The sequence below is a fragment of the Oenanthe melanoleuca genome, chromosome 14 (assembly GCF_029582105.1).
Source record: "Oenanthe melanoleuca isolate GR-GAL-2019-014 chromosome 14, OMel1.0, whole genome shotgun sequence".
NCBI lineage: Eukaryota > Metazoa > Chordata > Aves > Passeriformes > Muscicapidae > Oenanthe > Oenanthe melanoleuca.
This window is the reverse complement of record NC_079348.1, coordinates 6,235,124-6,256,691: the sequence shown is the minus strand read 5'-3', so window position 1 is coordinate 6,256,691 and position 21,568 is coordinate 6,235,124. Positions and strand designations below refer to the sequence as shown.

Below are 21,568 nucleotides of genomic sequence, written 5' to 3'. Positions count from 1 at the left end.
TGCTGCAGCCAAGCCCTGTTCTGGGGTTATTTGGGGGTCAGGGAGCTGCTGTCCCTGCTGGCCAGAGCAGCAAGAGCAGGACTGGGGCAAGGGCTCCATAAATGAAAATATTTCTTGACTGATGGAGACTGTCATGGGCAGACAGAACACAGCAGTTTGTGAGCTGCCCAGCAGCTCCTGGCCAAAAGCTAAAGGACTCATGGAGATAATGGGTTCCTGCTGGGTTTCTCTCCTTGCCACCTCCCTCCTGTGCCAGCCAGCAGCTCAGTGCCTGATGATCCTCCAAGTTGCTTAATCCTGTCTTGGCTCACTTGCAGCCTCTGTGCAGCTGATTCTGCCTGGCTCCCTGGTCCTGGGCCCCCCTGACTGGAGGAGGTGCTCTCCTGGCCTGCAGCACCCCCCACAAAAAAAGGGCACCCAGACTGCCTGTGGCCAGAACAGTGACGGGGTGGCAGAGCCCAAACTGTCCCCCACAGCCCAGGACACTGTACAGATACAGCCTGGCATCACCCACAAAGGGTCTTGGCCAAAAACAAGGCCAAAGCTGGCAAAGCATAAATGCGTGGAGGAGATCTGGGGGGTTGAGTGGGGGCCCAAAGAAGCAGCCACCACCATCCATCCTCCTCCAGGTGCATCAGGTGAGGGAGCAGGTGCAGATAATGGGGGGCTGTCCTGGGATGAGCCAATGGTGGAGGGGAACTGGGGGTACGTGGCCCCATGGGGGAAATAAAAGAGGCAGCTGAGGGCAGTGTAGTATGAGGTAGAGCTAGGGTAAGTGTTTGTTTTCCTCATCCCCTTTGGGAGACTGTGTGGTTGTTTATTCTCTTACACCCCACTATGAAGTTCCTGGTTGTTTGAGGCTGTGCTGGGTCTGCTGCTTCACTGGGGTCAGGGCTGTTGTGCCCTTCTGCTGGGATGGGGTGGAGAAAGCTCCCCCAAAAGATGAAGCTTTCTGGGGTGTTTGGCTCCGGTGGGGGAGCAGAGGAAGGGAGGCTGGAGCAGATCTTGAGGTTTGAGTGTCAGGATTGAGGCTGTGGGGGATGTTGGAGTGAGCCAAAGGGTGGCTCAGCCTGGCGTGTCTGGAAGCTGGAGGAGGGCTGCAGCTGGGTGTGTGGGATAAGAGCTGATGCTGCTGGTGCCTGGCCTTGGTTACTGGGGCAGGAAACAGGGAGAGAAAGAGGATGGAAAACCACCAAAACCTTGAACTTAAAAGGATGATGTGAAGGGGTCCTTGGAAGCTGCTCTGAGCTGCAGGTGTTGGCTGTAAGCCTGGAGGGGAGGAGAGGAGGCACCATCTGTGTGGGATCAGCCCCTGAGTGTGTTGATGCATGACCTGGGTTTAGGGGTCCCAAGATGGTGTCTGAAAATATCTCCCTTAATGCTGGCTGGAAGCCTTGTTTTTCTGACCAAAGCTGTCTGAAGGCCAGGTCTTGGTTTATTTGTGTGTATATCTCTGGCTTTTGCTAGGAGGTGCTTAGAAATTATTTTTACCTGCCCATATTTCATGATGTTCACTTGGCAGCCTGTACTAATTTCTGGGTTTCCAGAACTCTTTTATCAGTTGAGCTTGGTCACTTTGTGTCCCTGTGTGTGATTGTGGGTCTTTCCTAGCTGGGGGTGCAGATTGAGGAAGCCAGGTTGGGCTCTGTGATGAAGTGAGAGAGGCTTGGATGTGGCTGTGTGTCCTTAAATCTGACCTTGAGCTGCTCCTCTTGTAGGCAGGAGGCCTTGCCAGGCTTGGGTTGTGTGTCAGTGTAAAATCCCCAGGATAAGGGCTGGAGGAATGGGGTGTTCCTGTCACCATGGGGTGTCTGTGTCTGGCTTCCTCCTGGGGCTGCAGCAGCTGTAATTTTTGTAGCCTGACATTAAGTGCTGGTTTGTGCTTGTATTTAGCTCAGTGGCTCAGCTGCAGTGTATGAGGATCCTACCAAGCCCTGCTTGGGGCAGGGGATCCCCAGTGTCTCCCTTGCTGGGGGAGTGGGGTGGGAATGTGTGGCCCAGGCTGCTGGTGGGAGTGGGGGGTCCCAGCCCCCTCAGTGGCTGGTGGGGGCTGTTGTTGGGCAGCTGTGACCTGACCCTGCCCTGTGCTGACCCCAAGAGCGCCTTAGGGTGTCCAGCACCTCTCTCAAATCTGCCAAGATGCCAGTCAGGAAGCACAGCCAGCACATGAAGCTGTTCAAGAACAAGGGCAAGGATGAAACTGTGAGTACCCACCCACCTGTGCCAGCATTTTGGGCCTCAGCAGAGCCCACTGTTGGCAGGAGCTGATGGAGAGGCTTCTCAAGGTCCATGGCCCTAAATCTACCTGTGAAGGAGCAGGGGAATGGCTCTGGTTACCTCCAGCTGGGATGTTTGGGTGGATTTTGGGATGTGGTGTGGGGCTGGCTGGGCTGCAGGGAGTGTGGTGGCACAGGCAAGGGGGATGTGAGTCCTGGGTGTGTGGCTGTGGGCTGGGGAAGGGAGGTGGCTCAGCCCCAGCCTGCTGAGCTCTCCACAGCACTTATCCCTGTGGAGTTTGGGCTGGTATGGGATGGCAGATGTAGGATCTGTCAGTTTGGTTTAAGCCAGTGGAGGAGATGAGGGTTTGCCTTTCAGGTTCAGAAAATCTTCTTTTAAAAACACCCACTGGTTACTGGTTCATCCAGCAGCCCGTGTCCTTGGGAGGCACCGAGGGATAGGCTCCCTCTGTCCCATCTCCTCCACAGTGAGGAGATGCTGGCTCTGCACCCCTCCTGTGGGAAATGTGGGGCAGAGGGCTGGGGGATGGGGCAATGCAGATTTGAGTGGGATGGTGTTTTCCTCCCCACAGACCCTGCGGAGGCAGAGGGTGGAGGTGAGCATTGAGCTGAGGAAGGCCAAGAAGGACGAGCAGATCCTGAAGCGCAGAAACATTTCCATTCAGCTGAAGGAGGAGAATCCCTATCTGGCACAGGACAGAGCAGATGAGGTGGTGAGTGCTTGGTGCTCTGCACCTGGGCAGGATCAGTGCAGCAGGAATCCTCTCCCACTTGGGCCACTCCCAGCTCCAGCTGGGGTGACCTGGGTTTAGCAGCTGCTGCCATTCCTGGTCTCCATGCCCAGTGCTGGGGAGTGTTTCAGGCTGCCTGGCCTTGCTCTGTGCAGTTTTTCATGGTATGATGTCCTGCTGGCAGGTAGAACAGGCTGGTGCTCTGGCTCCTGGGAGCTGCTCCTGTCTGGCTCCCTGCAGAGCCACGGGTAATTACTGAGCTCCAGGCCCATTATGGTGTCAGTGACTCTTTCACTGCTTGATTACAAGCATTAGTTGCCTTGAAGGCTTTCGTGGATTCTCTGCCTCATCTCGAAACTGTGTTGCATAAAGAATAGACACTGCTTAGATATGAGTCGGTGACTGAGCCGGGTCTAGACGGCTGATTGACTGCCGAGATTAAACGGAGGGAGTCCCGGCTGACTCTGAATCATTCCCTGTGACACAGATCGTTCAGCTGTCCTTGCAGGAGATCGTGGAAGCCGTGAATGGGGAAGACACCCAGCTGCAGCTGCTCGCCACCCAGGCCACCAGGTACATGCCTGGAGGAGCTCTCTGGAGAGATGGCAAAGGGGGAAGGAGCCTGGTAACCCAAACTGCCCATGGCAATCTCAGCTGGTGCCTCTTCTGTGGCCTGTGTGCTGTGCCTGGCTCACAGTCCTGAGTGAACCAACCATGGGGTTGGCTGTGCTGCCCCTTCCTATGCCAGGAATTATGTTGGATCCCACAAGAAATGGAGTGCCAGATCCTTGGGCAGGACAAGGGCTGGAGAGCCTGGCTCTGTAAAGGGTTGGTGCTGAGCAGGGCTGTCCCCACGAGGGTGGGGACATGAAGGACCACAGGGTGCCATCATCACCCAGCTGGCAGCAGGGGTGTCTCCTGAGGGTCCAGCAGAGGCTGCAGCCCTGTTTGTTCTTCCTTGGCTGGCTCAAACTACTGTATCAGTGATCTGGGACTAGTGCCATTCCCAGTGAGTATGGCTGTGAGGATGTCAGGGCTGTACTTAAGACACCCTGCTCCTGCTTCAGCATCTTTAGGGTGTCTTCCCTCTGTATGGCAACCCCTCTGCTGAACCATCAATGCTCCCCCTGCAAGCCACATCCTTGGCCTGGTGGCACCACGCAGAGTTCCTCATGGCTGGCTGTGCTGTGTCCTCTCTCACAGGAGACTTCTGTCCAGGCACAAGGACCCCCCCATCAATCAGATCATCGAGCTGGGGATCATCCCCAGGATGGTGGAGTTCCTGGGCCATGCTGACAATGCTGCCCTGCAGTTTGAGGCAGCCTGGGCACTGACCAACATTGCCTCTGGCACCTCAGAGCACACCAGGGCTGTGGTGGAGGGAGGGGCCATCCCTGCCTTCATCTCCCTGCTCTCCTCCCCACACATGCACATCAGCGAGCAGTCGGTGTGGGCCCTGGGCAACATCGCAGGTGAGGCACCAGGAGGGGTGTTTGACATCCCTGAGACAGGGACTTGATCCTTGTGGGCCCCTTCCAACTTGGAATATTCTGGGATTCTGCTGGTGAGATCAAGCATTGATGCTCCTCTCCCTGCAGCTTTGTCTCCAAGCTGAGCCCCTACTGAGCCCCATAACCTTTCATCTCCTTAGTGCTGCCTGGCAGCCTTTGAGATCCTGTGTTGGCTCTGCAAGAGAATTTTGGCCGAAGCCAAGGGCAAGACTCTGTCCTGCTGGGGTGGTTTAACCCTCTAATGTCACAACAGAGTGGGTCATGCTTGGCTGGCCTTCTGGCACTCCAGACTGCCCAGTAAATCTTTCCCACCTGGAAAAGCCTAGTGGTGTTGTGGTTGGTGGGTCACCTAGCCCTGGTTCTGCAGATCTGATTGTTCTTTGATGTCTTGTGACTTGGGCAGATGCAGTGACCAACCCTTTTTATCTGTCCAGGGGATGGCCCTCTCTACAGGGATGCTCTTATTGCTCGTGATGTGATTCCTCCCCTGCTGGCTCTGGTGTCACCTGAAACTCCAGTAAATAACCTTCATTTTCTTGACTTAACAGCTCTTAATCCCTTGGGTGATGGGTGAAGTCCACTGTGTGCCTCCTACACAACAAACTAAATGTAAAGTGAATGAGACCCTGCTCTAAACTGCTTTTTGGCCCTGCCTATGCACAAAGCTGAGGATGCCAAGCAGACACTCAAAGTCACTCTCTTCCATTCTTGGCTTTCTTATCCAGCTCTGACTATCTCAGGCTAGGAGTAAGAGGAAACTGGTGTAAGGCAGACTTGCATATGCATGTGGAAGGGCTGAACTTGCCCTTCAAGCTTCCTGCTGGTGCTTTGTGGTTTGTCTCTGTCCTGCAATGGTTCTGGCCCTGCTGTTCATCTCTGTGTATGAACCTTCACAGGATAAAACAGACTGAGAGGCTCTGGGGGCAGTGAGGATCTTATACCTGCCTTGTGTTTCAGGTTGGGTTCCTGAGGAACATCACCTGGACACTGTCAAACCTGTGCAGGAACAAGAATCCCTGCCCTCCCTTGCATGCTGTGCAGAAGATTCTGCCAGTCCTCCTCATCCTCCTGCAGCATGAGGACAAGGAGGTCATCTCTGATGCCTGCTGGGCGATTTCCTACCTGACTGATGGCAGCAATGATCGCATCCAGCTCGTGGTGGAGACAGGGATTCTCCCAAGGCTTGTGGAACTCATGGACAGCCCAAATTTGCTTGTTATGGTAGGGAACGACCAGCAGTCTCCACCCTCTGGTCCCTTAATGTAGCAAGGTCTGAGGAAAGGGAAGGCACATGCCCTTGCTCTGTGTGGCAGCTGTGGTGTGCTGTCCCCTCAGCCTGCAGAATTGCTGTCTGCTTGTCAAGCCTCTGCTCTGCTGGGTAGAGACTCTAAAGCTGCTTAGAGCAAACGAGGGATGATGGGGCTGTAAATAAACAGCCATCACCCACAATGCTCTCCTTGTGTGAAGGATCAAGCACTTAGAGAGGGATCTTGCTGGGCTTTCTGGCATGTATCCCTTGAGGTAAGGACTCTGCTCATCTCCCCTAATCTCTGTCTAGACTCCAGCTCTCCGTGCCATGGGGAATGTGGTCACTGGCACAGACCAGCAGACGCAGGAGGCCATTGATGCCGGTGTCCTGGCTGTCCTGCCCCGCCTGCTGGGCCACACAAAGCCAGTGATCCAGAAGGAAGCAGCCTGGGCCCTCAGCAACATTGCAGCAGGGCCTTCCCAGCAGATCCAACAGATCATCACCTGTGGGTTACTGCCACCTTTGGTGGAGCTGCTCGACAAGGTAAGGGATGGGCACAGTGCTCCTGCAGGAGCAACACGGGGTTCAGGAGGCCTGGGATGGCTGATTTATGGAGCACTTGGCCCAGAGACACCTGAGCAGGCTGTTTCAGAGCTGTTGGAACAGCCTGAGCACTCTGATTTTTCAGTAGACCTGCTGCTCCTTGCAGCTCTGCCAGGTGTCTGTGCTTCACCCAAAGGGCTGGGAAAGGGGTCAGCCCAAGCTGAGTGTAAGGGAAATGTTATCCCTGCCTCACCCTGATCCTAGAGGGGATGCTAAAGCTTGAGAATGCCTTTGTGCTGCTCTTCCAGGGTGATTTCAAGGCTCAGAAGGAGGCTGTGTGGGTAGTGGCCAACTTCACCACTGGAGGAACAGTGGATCAGGTGGTGGAGCTCGTCCGTTCCGGGGTCCTCAAACCTCTGCTCAACCTGCTCTTGGCCAAAGACAGCAAAACCATCCTGATCATCCTGGACACCATTTCAAATCTCTTCCTGGTGAGATCTGCTCATCTTGGATGCCAATTTTGAATCTCATCCTGATAGGATGAATCTCTGATCCTGAAAAGATCTCATCTTTTGACTTCCTTCTCCCAAAAGGCAATAAGGAGTGAGCCAATCCTTCACATTGTGTGGTTAGAAAAATGACTGATTTTTTGGAGTAAGAGAGACTTCATGCTGTCTAAATTTTTCTGGGATACCCTTGGGTTGTCAAAAGGGTTTGGCAGGATTGAGTTCCCGAAGTGTTGCTCTTCATCCCCTGCTCACTGGTTTGGCAGCCCCCAGCAGAGACTGGTATTCCATAGGCACCACAGTCACATCCCTGGCATCAGGAAGGGACCATAAAGTCAGCCTTTGACTTGTAGATCAGGGCTGTAATTACAGAAAAGGCCATATCAGACCTGTTACTGATGTTCTCTTTTCCTGCCTGGCTTTCCAATGTTCCAGGCAGCTGAAAAGCTGGGAGAGACAGAGAAGTTGTGTTTACTGCTGGAAGAACTTGATGGTCTGGAGAAAATTGAGGACTTGCAAAACCATGAGAATGACATGGTCTACAAAGCTGCTCTGGAAATCATAGAGAAATACTTTTCTGGTGAGGTATGTGAGCCCTTGCTGCTTTTTCAGCTGAAAATGTGAAGATATTACACATTGGAATGAAGCACAGAGTTTAAGGATACTGGGAGAGGTTTTTGAAGGAGACTTCCACATGACCAGAGTAGTCCTTGCAGCTTCTTTTAGCTGCTTTTAAGCAGCTGTAAAAGCTGTAAGTTGCCAGCCAATGAGTTGTACAACAGACATGGATGCCTTGATAGCATCTTGCTGCTGGAATTTAAACTGGCATCAGCTGGAGTTACTGCAGGTACTGATATGAATACCAAATGTGGAGAAGTTTCCTCCTTCAGAGCTGAGCTGGCTTGTCACTGTGAATGGCAGCCTCCTACTCAGCTGATAGCAGTACTCAGGTTTCATTTGGATTACTTGACCCTTCTCATGGTAAGGAATCTATGGAAAAAAGAGGATAAGACACCAGCTAGGAGCTGAGAGAGTCCAATAACTGTCTCAGATGCCATGTTTGGTCCTAGCCCTATTCTTGCAGATGGGAAAACGTCAGGGAAGAGGCTTAGAGGGCTGAGAGACCTTGGAGCTGTGGCTCAGTTTGGGTGTGAGCTGCAGCAGGAGGCAAAGGTCTGGTTTAGTCCTTTGCCAGGGCAGGGTCTGTGGGCTGTCCCTGTGACAGGGTGTGGAGGAAGTTTTCCACACCAGCCCCTGCTGGAGGGGCTGGATGCCAGGGGAGCATCTCCCTGAGCAGTCCTGGCTTGTTGCTGTTCCAAGCAGGCCATTTAATTTCAGTGAGCTCTACCACTGCAGCCACTTCTTTTTTTTTTTTTTTTTTTTTTTTTTCTTCTTCAGGTGTCTGAGCCCAAAGACTTGGCTGCTTTTGTGTGTGGGCTGCAGGGACACTGCAGCTTTAGGCTGCTGCATGGAGCAGGAAGGTTTGTCCTGGTCTCCAGGAGCTCTGCTACAGTCAAGCTGAGCTTAACAGCTGGATTTTTAAATCAAGAATAAAACAGAATTGCTGTAAAAAGCTTAGGTTTATTCAAATGCAGACCTTTTAAGTGATTGCTGTCATTTTCCTCCTAGGAGAATACAGACCTGGAGCCCCAGACTGGCCAAGATGGACTCTATGATTTCTCAGTGAAGAAGAAAGACTTCAACTTCTGAAGATGAAGAACCACACAGCTCTAAGCTGGTGGGTGGAGGTACTTTGGAAGAGCTCAGACATCCAAACCATGAGGAACAGAGATGCTGAGCCCTTTTACTTCTGAAACTTGTCAATAAATTGCACTTTTGGCTTTGTACCTCTTGCCTTTAATTATGTCCCACTTCCTTTAAGCTGCTGTTGTAAATGACATGGCTTGGGTTTTTTTCCAATAGCATCTTAAGGTCTTGCAGGAGTGTGTTGGAACCCCTGGGCAGGTTTTCCAGGTGGAATCTTCCTTCTAACTACATTAAACTGCAGGAGAGCAGCATCCTGCCACCAAATCGTTGTGCTGAAACTTCTAGGTTTGACTTGGAGTGCTTCCTTGCAGTGCTGATGGTTTCCTCCCCAGGGCTTGAAGCAGCTCAGAGGCTTTGCTGAAGGCAGGATGAGGGAGCAGCTTTCCCTCCCTGCTTTGGGGGGTTTGGCTCTTCAAAATGATCCTGGGTGGGCTCAGGGCTCTGCCTCCTCTGGTGCAGTAGGAGGTGATGTGACAGCTTAATCTGGAGGGAAAATCTTCTCTTCAGGAAATTCTTCCTCTGCCCTGGATCTGTACATCAGAGGATTTATGCATTTCTCCTGCAGGCCACCCAGGGAAAAGGGAGTTGGTAGTCAATGTCTTCTCTGGGAGGAGCTGTGCAGCCCCAGTTATGGGTAACAGGGTTGAGTATCACTTTTTCAATATTCAAATACTGGGGTCTGATGAAATGGGAAGGACTTCTTCCATCCAGAACTATGGACTTAAAAACAGGATATAGCAATGCCTGAACATTCACCTGAACCAGGGCTGGTGCTGCCTGGGCTCTGTGGCTTGCCCCTGCTGCCAGGGCTGATGTGGCACCTGGGACTGGCTACACTGGGTAAAACAAAGGTGAGGAATGTGTTTCCTCAGTGCCAGCAGAGACAGCCTGTGTGGCTGCCTTGTCTTTGGATTGTGGTCCTGTGTGGATCATCCCAGTTGGCTTTTCCCATGGCCAGGCAGGGCTGCCCTGTGCAGCTGCTCTTTGCTGGTGCTCTGATAAAATAAGCAGGATCAAAAGAAAAATGGGAAATCTCTTGGATTCTTTTTCCTGCCTGTGCTGGACATAAACCTGTGCTCAGTGCTGTTACACCTGCTCCTTTCCATCCATGTAACTTACACTAAAATATTGTCCTGAAGGTGGGGGACAGGACAAGGTGCTTCTCTTGAACAGAGTGGTGGATGTGGCTGCTGTCTCCCCTGGCAGCTGGAGGATCCCCAAGGCTGCTGTGTGGGTGTGTGAGCGACCTGCAGGCAGCTGCTTGCCTGGCCTGGGGAGCTGCCCTGCCCTGCTCCCTGCCAGCCACCATGGCAAGGGGAGGGCATCCCCTTCTCCCAGTGGGATGGGATGGGGGATCCAGGGGCACCAATGCAGGGGAGATGCTGCTGCTTCCTCAGGGCAGCTCGACCTCCCTCTAGAGCTGCACAAAATTGCAGTTTTTCTAATTAAAACCTTTCCTGTCCTGGCCCTGGAGGAGCATTCAGGCTGGAAAGGACCTCCAAGATTACCCACTGACTTCCATCAACCCACTCCAGTGTCACCTCTACTCCTCTGAACACTTCTAGGACTGGGGACTCCACTATTTCCTAATCTCTAAACCTGGCACAACCCAGGGCAGTTTCCTTTGTGTTATCACTTGGGAGAAGACTCCATTCCCTATCTGGCACCCTCCCATCAGGGAGTTGTAGGCAGTGGGAAGGTTCCATTTCTGGGGCTGGAAAAGGCACTGCCCCTGCCTGTAGTGGTGCTTGCCCCAAATTAAGACCCCTTTACATTCCTATGCACCTGCAGGCAGCCCTGTGCCCCCTCTATACCTCCTCCATGCTAACCTTAGGCACCCCTCTCATCCTTATGCTACCCTACAGCTCGCCTCTGTTCCACCCCTGGGGTCACCTATTCGCCCCCAGGCACCCCATTGGTCCCTTTTCATCCCAAGACGGCCCTAGGCATCCCTATTCCCCCATTCCACCTCTCTTCTGCCCTGTGCCACTCCCCAGGCATCCCATTGTCTCTTATTTCCCACATCCCACTCCTATTCTGCTCTATTCTCTACTGTTCACTCCTATTATTGCCCCATTCTCTGCCCATTCCCCCTCTATTCCTGCTATTCCCCTATCCCATTCTTATTTCCTCATCCCACTCCCATACCTCTATTCCCCCTCTATTCCTCCCATTCCCTATCCCATTCATATTCCCTAATTCCCCCTATTCCCCTATCCCACTTCTATTTGCCCAATCCTATTCTCTAATTCCCTCTTCCCCATCCCAATCCTGTTCCCCCATTCTCTCCTAACCTCTCCCTTCGCCAGGGGGCGCTCTCCGGACCCTTCCTGCGCATGCGCTACACCCCGACCTTCTCCTCATGGCGTCCGCACGCGGCCACGCCGCTCTGCGCGCTGACGTCACGGCCCTTCGCCGTGCGCGGGGGCGTGGCGGGGGCGTGGCCACGGTTCTCCGCGGCCGGGCCGGGCCGGGCGGGCGCGTCGGCGGCGGCGGCTGAGGCGGCGGCTGAGGGAGCTGAGGGCGCCGAGCCTGCGGCGGCCGCCGGAACGCCAGCCCGGGGATCCCCGGCATCGTCAGGAGCGGCCGGGCTCGCATGGCGGGGCTGCGCGGGGCCGCCGGTTGAGCTCGGCGCCGCCGCCGCCTCCTCCTTCTCCTCCTCCTCCTGCAGGCGCGATGTCGAATCCCGGTACCCGCCGGAACGGATCCAGCATCAAGATCCGCCTCACAGGTAACGGGGCGGCCGCGGCACGGTGTGTGTGTGGCCGCACATCCGCGGCCGGGCCCGGGATCCCCTCCCCGCCCCGGCGCCTTCGCCCCCTCCCCGGCCTGGCTGTGAGGGGAGGGGCGGCCGGGCCCGACCTCCCAGCCTTGCTTAACTTTTATCCTCCGTTTTTCTGTTCCGCTTCTACCTCTGTGACCCGACGGAGCCTCTCTGCGCTTTTGTTTATTTTTATTTTTTCCCGCCCCTCCGGCATGAGGTGCTTGAGCCCCCTTGGGGTGACATAAATTTGAGGAGGGCGGCGGTTTGTCACTGTCTGCCCCTCGTTTTCCAGCGGGTCAGGGCAAGCTGCTCCCCCGTAGGGTCTTTCCCCCATGGAAGGTGGCAGTCACCACCCTCTCCAGCACCCTGACCCTAAATGAGGTCCCTTCTGCACTCTTCCCCATGGGGGTCCCTGTTAATAACTCTCCCTGCATTCTGCCCATTTGTGGGGTCTCTTCTGCACCCTCCCAATGGGGGGATTTCCCTGTGACACCCCTGCCTCCCTTCCTGGGGTGTATTCTGCACCTTCCCTGTCTATGGGCATCCCTGTGACACCTTTCACCCTTCCCAGCCCTTTCCCAGGTTTTCCCTGTTCCTTCCCTCCTGGGGATATCCCTGTGCCCCCAGTTCCACCCCTCCAGACCACCCTGCCCCTTCATGGGGTCTCCTCTCCACCTTTCCCAGGAGGATTCCCAGGGCCACCTCTCCCACAGACTGGCTTTCAGCAAAGCCTTTCATAATTTGCTTTACTTCACTTTAATTAACAACCCCCCCAACCTCCTCTGTGCCAAGGAGGATAACTCAGTTGCTAATGAGAAAATACCCATTTAGTTGCTTTTAGCTAGGTTCTTTTATTTTTTTAGTGGGCTTTTTTTTTTTTTTTTTTTTAATTTTCCCTCCTTCCTCTCAACTTGTTCTCACCTGGCACATCCTGGCATTCAACTTTGGAAGTTCCTGCCCTGTGCAGGAGGTGACACACAGAGCTGTGTCTGGCCTGCCTCCGTGTGAGGCCTCTGGAGGGTTTGTGGATGGATAAACCAATTTATGTTGGACCCTGAAAGATCTGGATTAAGTCTTTTGGAAGCTTCTCCAGTCAATGCCGAGCCTGCTTCTTTAATGAGAAGAGACACAGTTCCTGCTTGTTGAGACTGCTCTGTGAATTATTAAAAAATAAGGTCCAATCCAGTCTTTCAAAGGCAACAAGTGGATGTTTGGAGGTCACTTGGGCTGGAGAAGCCACAGTGCTGCTCTGGGTGACCGGAATTGATCCCTGGAGAGGGATCTTCTGTGTGTGGGTGCATAAAACATTGGCAGATAATGAGAAAACGGTGCTGGTGAAACTGCAGTTACAGGTTAACTTGCTCCTGGCACATAACACACTCAGAGGCAGATCATCAAAAAATAAAAATCCTGGTGTTCTTTTAATCCTTTGATTCTGCACTGCTTGTGCTTCAGAAGACCAAAGTTTGTGAGGATAATGTAAATCTGAAAATCCTTTTCTTGGATGGGAGAAGGCTGGAAATATTTTTAGGTTGCATGAATGATGTTTGATCTGAAATGAGTTTTGTGGTGATGTATACCAAATGTCAGCTCAGTCCTTAATGTGGCTTATTTTTATGCAAGTCAGTCAATAAAAATGTGAGTTAAGTGACTTAGGCCATGGTCATAGCCCTTCTGAGCTGGAGGAGATCATTTAAATAACAGAGAGAAGCTGTTGAGTTTAATTTTAAAGGCTGAATGCTGCAGCAAAATGTTTTTTTACTTTTAGCATACACTAGTCTTTGCTCTGAGCTGGGAACATTTCCTGGAACAGACTGAAGTTTCAGTTTATTGAGCAACTTGGTAGATTTATTTTTTATTACTCCCCATTTTAAAACTGTATTGAAGAAATCTTCTGCTTGCTCAAACACATCTTCTGTTTTTACAAGCAGGAAACCTGGGTGATGTGACAAAAATTGCTGTATTTAATCAACAAATAAATTGCTCTGGGAGAGGTTTAGCTCTGGAATTGTTGGGCAATGCAGGGTTCTTGGCTTGGCTGGGACTGGGGTGCTGACTTACCTGTTTCAAACAGCTGCAGCCAGCCTGGCTCTTGTTTTCTCATCTCCTTGGCTATTGGGAGATTTGAGCACATTTAAATCAAGACAGAGGACCTAGTTTGTTATAATTTACTACCTGCATTGTGTTTTCTGTAATTAGGCACCATTGAAGTATTGCAGTACTGAAAATAGCAGTGTAAATATCACTTAGGATGCCTGTGAATGTTACTGGGTGAATGGCAAGGGAGCAGTGGTCAAATCTCTTGTGATTTTTTTAAAGACGTAATTTTTTCCTCAAATGTTGTAAAGGTATTTGTGTTAGCAGAGTGTTGGGGTTATTTATGTGAATATATCCAAAAGTTCTCAGTCCTCTGATCATTACCAGAAGTGATCTCTCAGTTATAAAGAACGATGTCAGTCCTAGCCTGATGCAAATTGTAATGAAGTAAAATGGCAAATAATGCACCCTGTGCAGAAATGTTAAAAACCTTGATTTAACAATGAGTTGCATGACAGGTTAAGATGACTTTGTGGCCTGTGGATCTCAAATATGCTAATCTGCTGTCATATCTCAGTTTCTCCTCTACTTTCCACTAAAGCCTTTACCCCAGCTGGTGATGCAAGAGCCAGAGATACTCTGTCTCTTGTCCCTTGGAACGGTTCTAGGCAAAGTAAGAGAAAACTTCCCCTTGAGTCTGTGGTCTCTTCCTATCTGTGCTGTCATCAGGGAGTGTCATCCAACACAAGGATGGAAAAATAAAGTGATCCTGTGAGTGCATGTCCTTGCCAAATGTGCTTAGGGTCTGCTGGGTCAAGGAGGAACGATCCAGGGGACCTTGTGTACAGTTTTTACCCTTGTGCTTCTCTCAAACCTTTGTTTGCTGCTGCTCCCTGGGGAAATTCCCAAGGGTTCATCATCTCCAAGGCTTATACATGCCTTGCTCACACTTGTATCACCCACAAGCACTGGTAAAAACTGCAGCCTCACTGGGTCTGGGGGACACTGATCCAGGTAGCCTGTAGGGAAAGGCTGCAGATGGAAGGCCATGAAGAAATGGACTAAACATGGAACTTTACCAAAAAGCTGCAAGTTGGGTTCTGGTTTCATTGGTTCTGGCTATTTCAGTGGGGTCTCAGCTGAGGTGTTAAGAGCTGGCTGGCTTCTGGGGCCATTGTGGAACTCAGGAAAGTTAAAGTTTATGGATCACTTCCTAGCTGGAGCAGGAAGGGGGAGGATCTCACATAAATGGTCAGATGGCTGCATTGAGAGCTGATGGCAAAACAGTTTCTTTAACAGAGAAACCAGAGTTGGTGTAACAGGAAGATCCAAATAATCTTCTCCAAGCACTTCACTTTACAGTGTTCAGAATTCTCAATTCCTCCTTGGAAACCTGGCCTGGGAAGGTGCTGGGCTGCTCATGGTGGCAGTTTCAGAAGGCAGGTGTAGGTGAGAATCTCCCAGGTGTGAGGAGTAAGAAAGTGAGGTGTCAGAAATATCAGGGAGGAGTGAGGAAGATGATGATGAAGCAAGTGGTTGCTGCGAGGTGAGAAAGGAGCCAGAGGGGATTTGTAGGTGACAAATTTGATTCATGTCAGGAAGGTGGTTGTGCTTAGCAGTGGCAAAGAAAGGGGAAGAGGGAAGCAGTGACACAGAAAGTGTCATGCACACACTTCCAGCTCAGTGTAGTTCAGCCACATTGCCTGGCCAGTTGGTAAATGGGTGGCTTTGGGACTTTCTGCTTTTGTAATTCAGGGAATCCATAAAAGAATACAGTGACTGAAAGTAGAAGATAAAACATGGTGTTGTCATTAGAGCAATGTTCACTTAGAATTGTCACAAAGGCACAGGCTAAAGCATGTCCCAAATGTCAGGATGTTTTACTTCCCTTTCATGACTAATGTATCGATGAGTGCAGCAGAGTTAACTGGCTGATCAATAGCAACACTAACATTGGTGACCTGGGCACTTTCCTGTCCCGTGTTTAGGAACAATGAATATCTATGTAAGGATCTCTCCATCAGACATGGTAAATGCATCATGGGCTGGCTGTAGTTTTATGGTTGGGCATCAGGACCAGCGGTTCCAGGTGAAGAGCAGGGGCAGGAAGAGCTGAGCGCTCATCGCAGCCTCCCTGGCAGTTGGTATTTAATATGGAACCAGCTTTGTGCCATGGGGAACACGGCGGGAAGCAGCGCTTGGGTAGCTCCAAATGTGTTTAGTGTGGTAATCTGGGAGTGTGTCGAAATCCGTGTCTCGTTATTTTCCTCTGGTTAGGATTTTCTCTTCCCCTGGTCTGCGGGGAGCGGGGCCCGGCTGTGATTGGAGCGCGGGGCTGCGCTCGGTGCGGAGCTCGGCCGCAGATTTCCTGTGTGATGCTGAGCGAGGCACTTCATCTCCTCCTGCCTCCCTTCCCCATTTGCCTTGGGAAGCAGCAGCGCTTTCATGAAGGTGAATTCGTGGCTGTTCAGAGCCCTATGGATAGGAATGGCAAAGAGGCTTCGCATGTAGCTCTGGGGGTATTAAAGAAAATAAAATCTTGCTTTCACAGGAGGAAGCGCAGAGCACAGCCTTTGCAGTTGGCCAGCTGACATTTTGGGGCTGCCAGAGTGGGAATCCAAAGAGCAGCCTTTTCCTCTGGGCAGGCTATGGGGAGCAAGTCTCCTTTTTTGCTTCTCCCAGTAAGCCAAAGCTGTGCCAGCACCATTGTCCTGGTGGAAGTAAATTAAATCACCAAAAAGAGTTTGTTTGAATATCCCCCTCAGGCGAGGAAAGTAGAAACAATAACTACTTTATTCCTGACTTGAAACTTTCTTTTGTCAAATTGAATGCCTTCATATAAAGAAAGGCAATTTGGGATGTGGTTGTGCAGTTCGTGATTTCTTTTTATTCCATACTGCCCACCAGTGTAAGAACAGTTTTCTCATCTGTCTCTTGAAACAGCTTTATCACATTTCTAAGATTTTGTAGCATCATCCTTTCTGTTTGTATTTCAAAATTAATCATCAATTCCACGGGAATACAAGCAGTGTTGAATTTCTCAGTGAGGAGGTTGCTCTTATACCGTGATTTTCTGGGTAGAGGAACTTTACTGACAGCAGCTCCAAGGCTGCTAAAATTGCCACTGTAAATAAAGATCAGTAAGCCCCCTCAGTTGTTCCTGAGCTGGCTGATGGTTTGCTTGATGGGTCACAGAATGGAGAAGTACATCATGGAAATACCATCCATGTGTGTGGGTTTTGGAGATTTACCTGGATTGGTGCCCACCTTGAAGCCAGTCCAGTTGCCATGCTTAGAGCTGGATTAATCTGGTTGGATTACTTGCTGCTATTTATGGTTCTTGAGTCAACTACACAGTGTTGGTTTGGGCTGTCTTGGTGGAGGCAGTGGGATAGAGCAGAATGGTTTGGATAAGACGCAGATAAATCAATTGGTTGGGTGTGAAGTTTAGCCAGCAATTCATGTAAGACTCGAGTGAGGAGAAAAATAAGAAAAAAAAAAGGCTGGAAGAGATGTTCCACGTGCCATCTTTTTACTAAGTTTGGAATGGAATTTTTTTTGTTGTTGTTTTATGTTTGTTGTCTCTATTATTATTACTCTGGCAGTAGTCAAAGTATTACTATGAGAAGGACTGAAGTCTGGAATATCACTGAAAGCTCTGATATTTTTCATGTTTTTCATGGAAGCAGATGCTGATTTATTCTTCCAGAGTGAAATAAACTGTTACTGCAAATGGTTTGTTCTTTCCTGTAGCGACAGTTGTCAGGGCAGAGAGGAGTCAGTGTGATCTTGAGTCTCAAGGTTGACAACCATTGTGTTGTGGATCTGCTCAGCTTTTAGGGAATGTCTTCACTGAGATCTTACTAAGATCCTTGATCCTTTGCCATCCCAGGGTACCTCTGTGAGGACAGCACTACAGTTAAGCCCCTTCCAGCTTTTTTCACCTGAATATCATCTCACATTCTCTGCCACATCTGTTGGCAAGGCTGCAGTTCAGCCTGCGGGTCACTGACATGGAGCACTGGTATTATGGCTGGTGGTGAGTAAGCTGCTGCTCTGACATTGTGATGTTTCAGGTGCTTACAAATGAGTTCCTGCAATGCTGCTGCAGTAACTCAAGATGTTATCTCCTTCCTGGTCTGCTGACCCTCGTTGCCAAAAATTTGTCACTTGCCATTAGAAAGCTGGCGGAAGAAAACCTGTGCTGCTTCAGTGCAAATTCAGCTTCCGTGTGTAAGTCTAGCTCTAGGATTTAGGCTAAGGTGTTGAACCTTGAAAAGCTCAGGTGTGTGCATGTCATGTGTTGGGATGTTTTGGGAGAGAAAATCAGAGAAGACATTAGTGATTTCTTAAACCACACAGCAAGTGTGTATATCTCAAAATAATTTGTTTAAGTATTAATGTAATAAAAGAAGAAAGCTGCATGTATATTTGTTAAATTAGGCAGTAGGTCAATTAGCATTAAGATGCTACATGTTTTTAAACTTTGTTTCACTTGTGTTTAAGGAGAAATTCAGTGATTTGTGAGAGGAGATTCCTGGGGATATTTTACAGCTTTCCATGTCTGGGAAAGTCATAAAATATAATTGGAGACTATAGCAAAATGATGGAACTTTTTCCTTGTCATACTCTTTTATGAACTGGCAGCTACATGGTGAATATTTGGGGGTGTAGGATGATAAATCTGATGATGCTCTAGTTGAATTGGCAGAGTAAGCATCCATGCTGTTTCAGAAAGAATCTCTCCACAGGGCTGTAATAGCTTGATGCCTTCCTCTTCAGTAAGTCATTTTTGTCAAGTTAAAGGCCAAAATTCAAACTGGCTTGTTGTCAAGGACACTAAGCACAGCAGGCAAAAATCCCCAAGGCTACCCAATTCTCAGCATAGATAGATAAAGCTGGCAGAGCCTGCTTTACTCTTCTTCCCCTCCCCCGGAAAAATCCTCTTCCCTGGGTTTTTTTTTGGAGGATATGGGCACTATTCCGCATACTAATACAATTTAACAGAAAGTATTTAAATGGAAGGTTTGTTCGTTTGTTTGTGGGTAAAACAATCCATTATTGTTTGGGAGTAATGGAAAAATAATGCACAATCCCTGCAGTGAGCTGGCCATGCTGCAGGCAGCTGTTCCAGCTGTGCTCACCTCACCACAGCTGGAGGGAATTGTCCTTGGCACAGCCACGGCTCCGGTGAGCGCCTGGGCCCTTGTGGGATGGAGCACTTCAGATGGGTTCAACTCATCATCCTAAACCCTAAGAAAGTATGGAAAATCCTGAGGAATTGGACTTTGTACCATTTTACACTGGGGGTCCTGGCTCCTGAGGCTGTGCAGCAGTTTAGGAACAAAGACAGTGTTAAACCACACCGTCGACTTCAAGGATTATTGACCACTGCACTGCCTGTTGTGCTCCAGGAGTGCTGAGTGTCCCTGAATGTCCTCACTGATCTGCACTTTTACCCACGGTTGCATTTTTAGAATGGCGGATATTTCTTTGCCAATTCATTGTGAAGAAGGTTTGCTAAAGAAAATAAAATTGGTTTCTTTTTCATTCATAGGTAACCTGCTATTATCCTTCTCTCACAGGGGTTTTTGCTTTCATAGGTAACCAGTAGCAGAAAAATAAATACTTTGGATAGGATTCAATCTTTTTTCCTCAAGTTAATGAGATCTTTGTAGATACATTTCATTATTTGGGGTAAAATGGCATTTTTGGATGAGTGAACTAGGAAAAATAGTGTTTTCTTTGACCTTTTAATATATTTACAGTTTTGTCTTCCTTAAATATCTGCCCATTTCCTCTAATAATTAGACTAAAATAAAATGGTTATGTATTTATCAATTTAAAGTTTCTATATCTTGTTTACATCATAGAATTAGAAATTAAATTTGCATGTGTTAAATTCTAGGTTTCTAATTTTTCTCCCTGATGTTTCCAGGACAATGTTAAAAGCTCTCCTTTGTATTTTTCTCCTGAAAATAAAGGTTAAAACACTGAAGATAGTTGCCTTTCTTATTTATACTGGAAAATAATTTATTTATTTTGGCAAATCCTCGCATCAGTCTGGACTTTATTTTTTCATGGCATTGACCTTTCTTCTTTGCATGCCAAATTTGGTCTGTGTTGCACCCCCAAAGCCAACCGGACATTGCAGCAGAAAATTCAATCCTTGTGGTCAGTGTTTTCACATTCTTTAGTACATGGGGTGTATGACCTGAAAAGTTCGTTGGAAAGGAAGCATCTTTAGAAATACATGTGCTCTGTTTTCCTGAAGAGCAAAAGGAAAAAAACCCAAAACTCCAGACCAAAAATGAACTGAGTATATTGATTGTCCTGTTGCCTTAACATAATTTTTTGACTACACAAGTGCAGAATTTAGAAAAATGAAGAATTTCAATTTGATTCAGACTTGCAGTGATTGATGCATTTCCCAGGGACTCCTTCTTTATCCTTGCAGCTGATGTGTTTTGGTTCCTTTCCCATGTGCAGACATTTTTATAAGCTTGTAGGAACTTCACTTTAACTCAGAATTAAAATATCATGTTTTACAAGTGTAAGTCTAATTAGCAGATACCTCATTGTTGCTCCTTTAATGTTAATGGGAAGAGAATGCATTCCATTTGGTAAACTTTGGGTTTGCAGTTGAGTGGCTGAGCATAAGCTAAAGGTCTGATGTCAGCCTTTGAAAGAGAAATGGGGTGAATTTTCTGGGCTCTTGAAGTGATACTTACTTCAGTGCTTTATATTCCAAGACACTGAGCAGTGTCTCCCATCTCTCTTTCTTAAAAACATCTGCAGACAGGTAATGGCCACATTAAGTACTGCAGTGGGCATGTTCATATCTCATGTGTCTGTAAATACCCTACTGAGCAGATCAGAGAGAGCAGAAATGGCTTAGTGGAAAAAAAAAAATAATGCCTGAAATGTTGTGGCTTTTGGAATTGGCAGGGAATTGCTGTGTCTCTAATTTTTCATCTCCCAGCTATCCCTTACATAAAGTGTTTTTAGGCTGTGATCAGCTGATGCATTTAACCCACCCCTGAAATTGTTTTTAACCAGAGTGAAAATACTTCTGCTGAGGTCCCCCTTGCACAGATGAGAGGTGAAACAAGGTAAGATGAGGTTAAAAGGCAGAAGTGAAGTTAGGGAAGCCAGAAGGTGCCAGGGAGTGGTTCAGCTGTGAAACTCAGCATGGTCCATCAGCCTCTGAATGTTCTGGAGTCAGAGAAGGGCTTCAGTGCTGAATTCAGTCTTTAATGACTTTATACAACTTGGTAATTGTGTGATGTAACAAAGTTTTGTGATGTAACCACACTCAGATCTAAATCTCTCATCTTTTCCCAGAGATCCCATCGTTCATTCAATAATCCAATATTAAATTTGCCTCTGGAAAAGCCCAAGGCGTAGGAATAAGTGTCTGGCTCTTTATAAGAGTGACTTCTGCATATTGGGCAATAATTAACTAAAAATAGTATGCTGTGTGTACAGCTAATGTGCCATAAGGGGAACACCTACATCTTTTATTCCTTCTTTCCAAGAATTTTAGGGAATTTAATGTTAATAGACTTCTTTCAAGACATACTAATTAATGTGTCTGTGCTCATTTATCTAGCTCTAAGTGAGACAGCCTTGCAGCCCAACACTGGCCTGCAACCCCTGGATCTGCTGAAGGTAGTGAAATCAGCTCCAATAATTGTGCTGTCACCAGCCCTAGAAGGAGATCTGGAAGGAGACTTTGGCAAACAGAAGAACCATGTAAATAGGTGCTTTTCTGTGTTGTGTTCTTTAGTTTAAGATTAAATACCTTCTTGGAGTTCCAGGTCTGTCTGGTAACAGGATGAATAACACTTCACTATAACCCAGCAGCTTGGCTTGGACTTCTAGTCAAAGTAATTTCTTTTATATTTTTTTTTTTATTAGTGGAATCACAGAATTAATTTGACTTGTTACAAATAATGTTTTGATAATCTTCAATAGAAATTAGCAAACCAGTCATCGAATGGGATTTATAAGACGTTGCTTGGGAAAATGTGTTGTAAGTAGTCTGCAATTCAAGGCATTTCCTTTGCAGGATGCTTATCAAGTCTGCATGTGCTACTTCCAAATTGAACTAGAACGTAGATGAGAGCTATTTTTGATAGAAAGGGGGGGAAAAAAAGAAAATAAAGCCCAGTTAGAAAGTAGTAACAGGTTTTTTTCTCATTGCCTTGGGATGTAAATCCT

General features: G+C 48.7%; 2 protein-coding genes across 5 annotated transcripts in view; both read left to right on the top strand.

The window, feature by feature from the left end:
* The first annotated feature begins 2,117 nt into the window (after positions 1-2,117).
* KPNA7 (karyopherin subunit alpha 7) lies at positions 2,118-8,554 on the top strand. Its single transcript, XM_056503175.1, has 10 exons — positions 2,118-2,202; positions 2,810-2,950; positions 3,456-3,541; positions 4,172-4,440; positions 4,914-4,996; positions 5,437-5,700; positions 6,038-6,271; positions 6,580-6,762; positions 7,213-7,362; positions 8,407-8,554. The coding sequence occupies exons 1-10, from the start codon at positions 2,140-2,142 to the stop codon at positions 8,485-8,487; spliced, it is 1,554 nt and encodes a 517-aa protein (XP_056359150.1). The 5' UTR covers positions 2,118-2,139; the 3' UTR covers positions 8,488-8,554.
* Positions 8,555-11,031: 2,477 nt separating this feature from the next.
* SMURF1 (SMAD specific E3 ubiquitin protein ligase 1) overlaps positions 11,032-21,568 on the top strand; it is a 41,057-nt gene continuing 30,520 nt past the window's right edge. For all 4 annotated transcript variants that reach the window (XM_056503174.1, XM_056503173.1, XM_056503172.1 and 1 more), the window contains exon 1: positions 11,032-11,275. In XM_056503174.1, the coding sequence (XP_056359149.1) occupies positions 11,221-11,275 (55 nt within the window). In that variant the 5' untranslated portion in view covers positions 11,032-11,220. The remainder of the gene's footprint in view (positions 11,276-21,568) is intronic.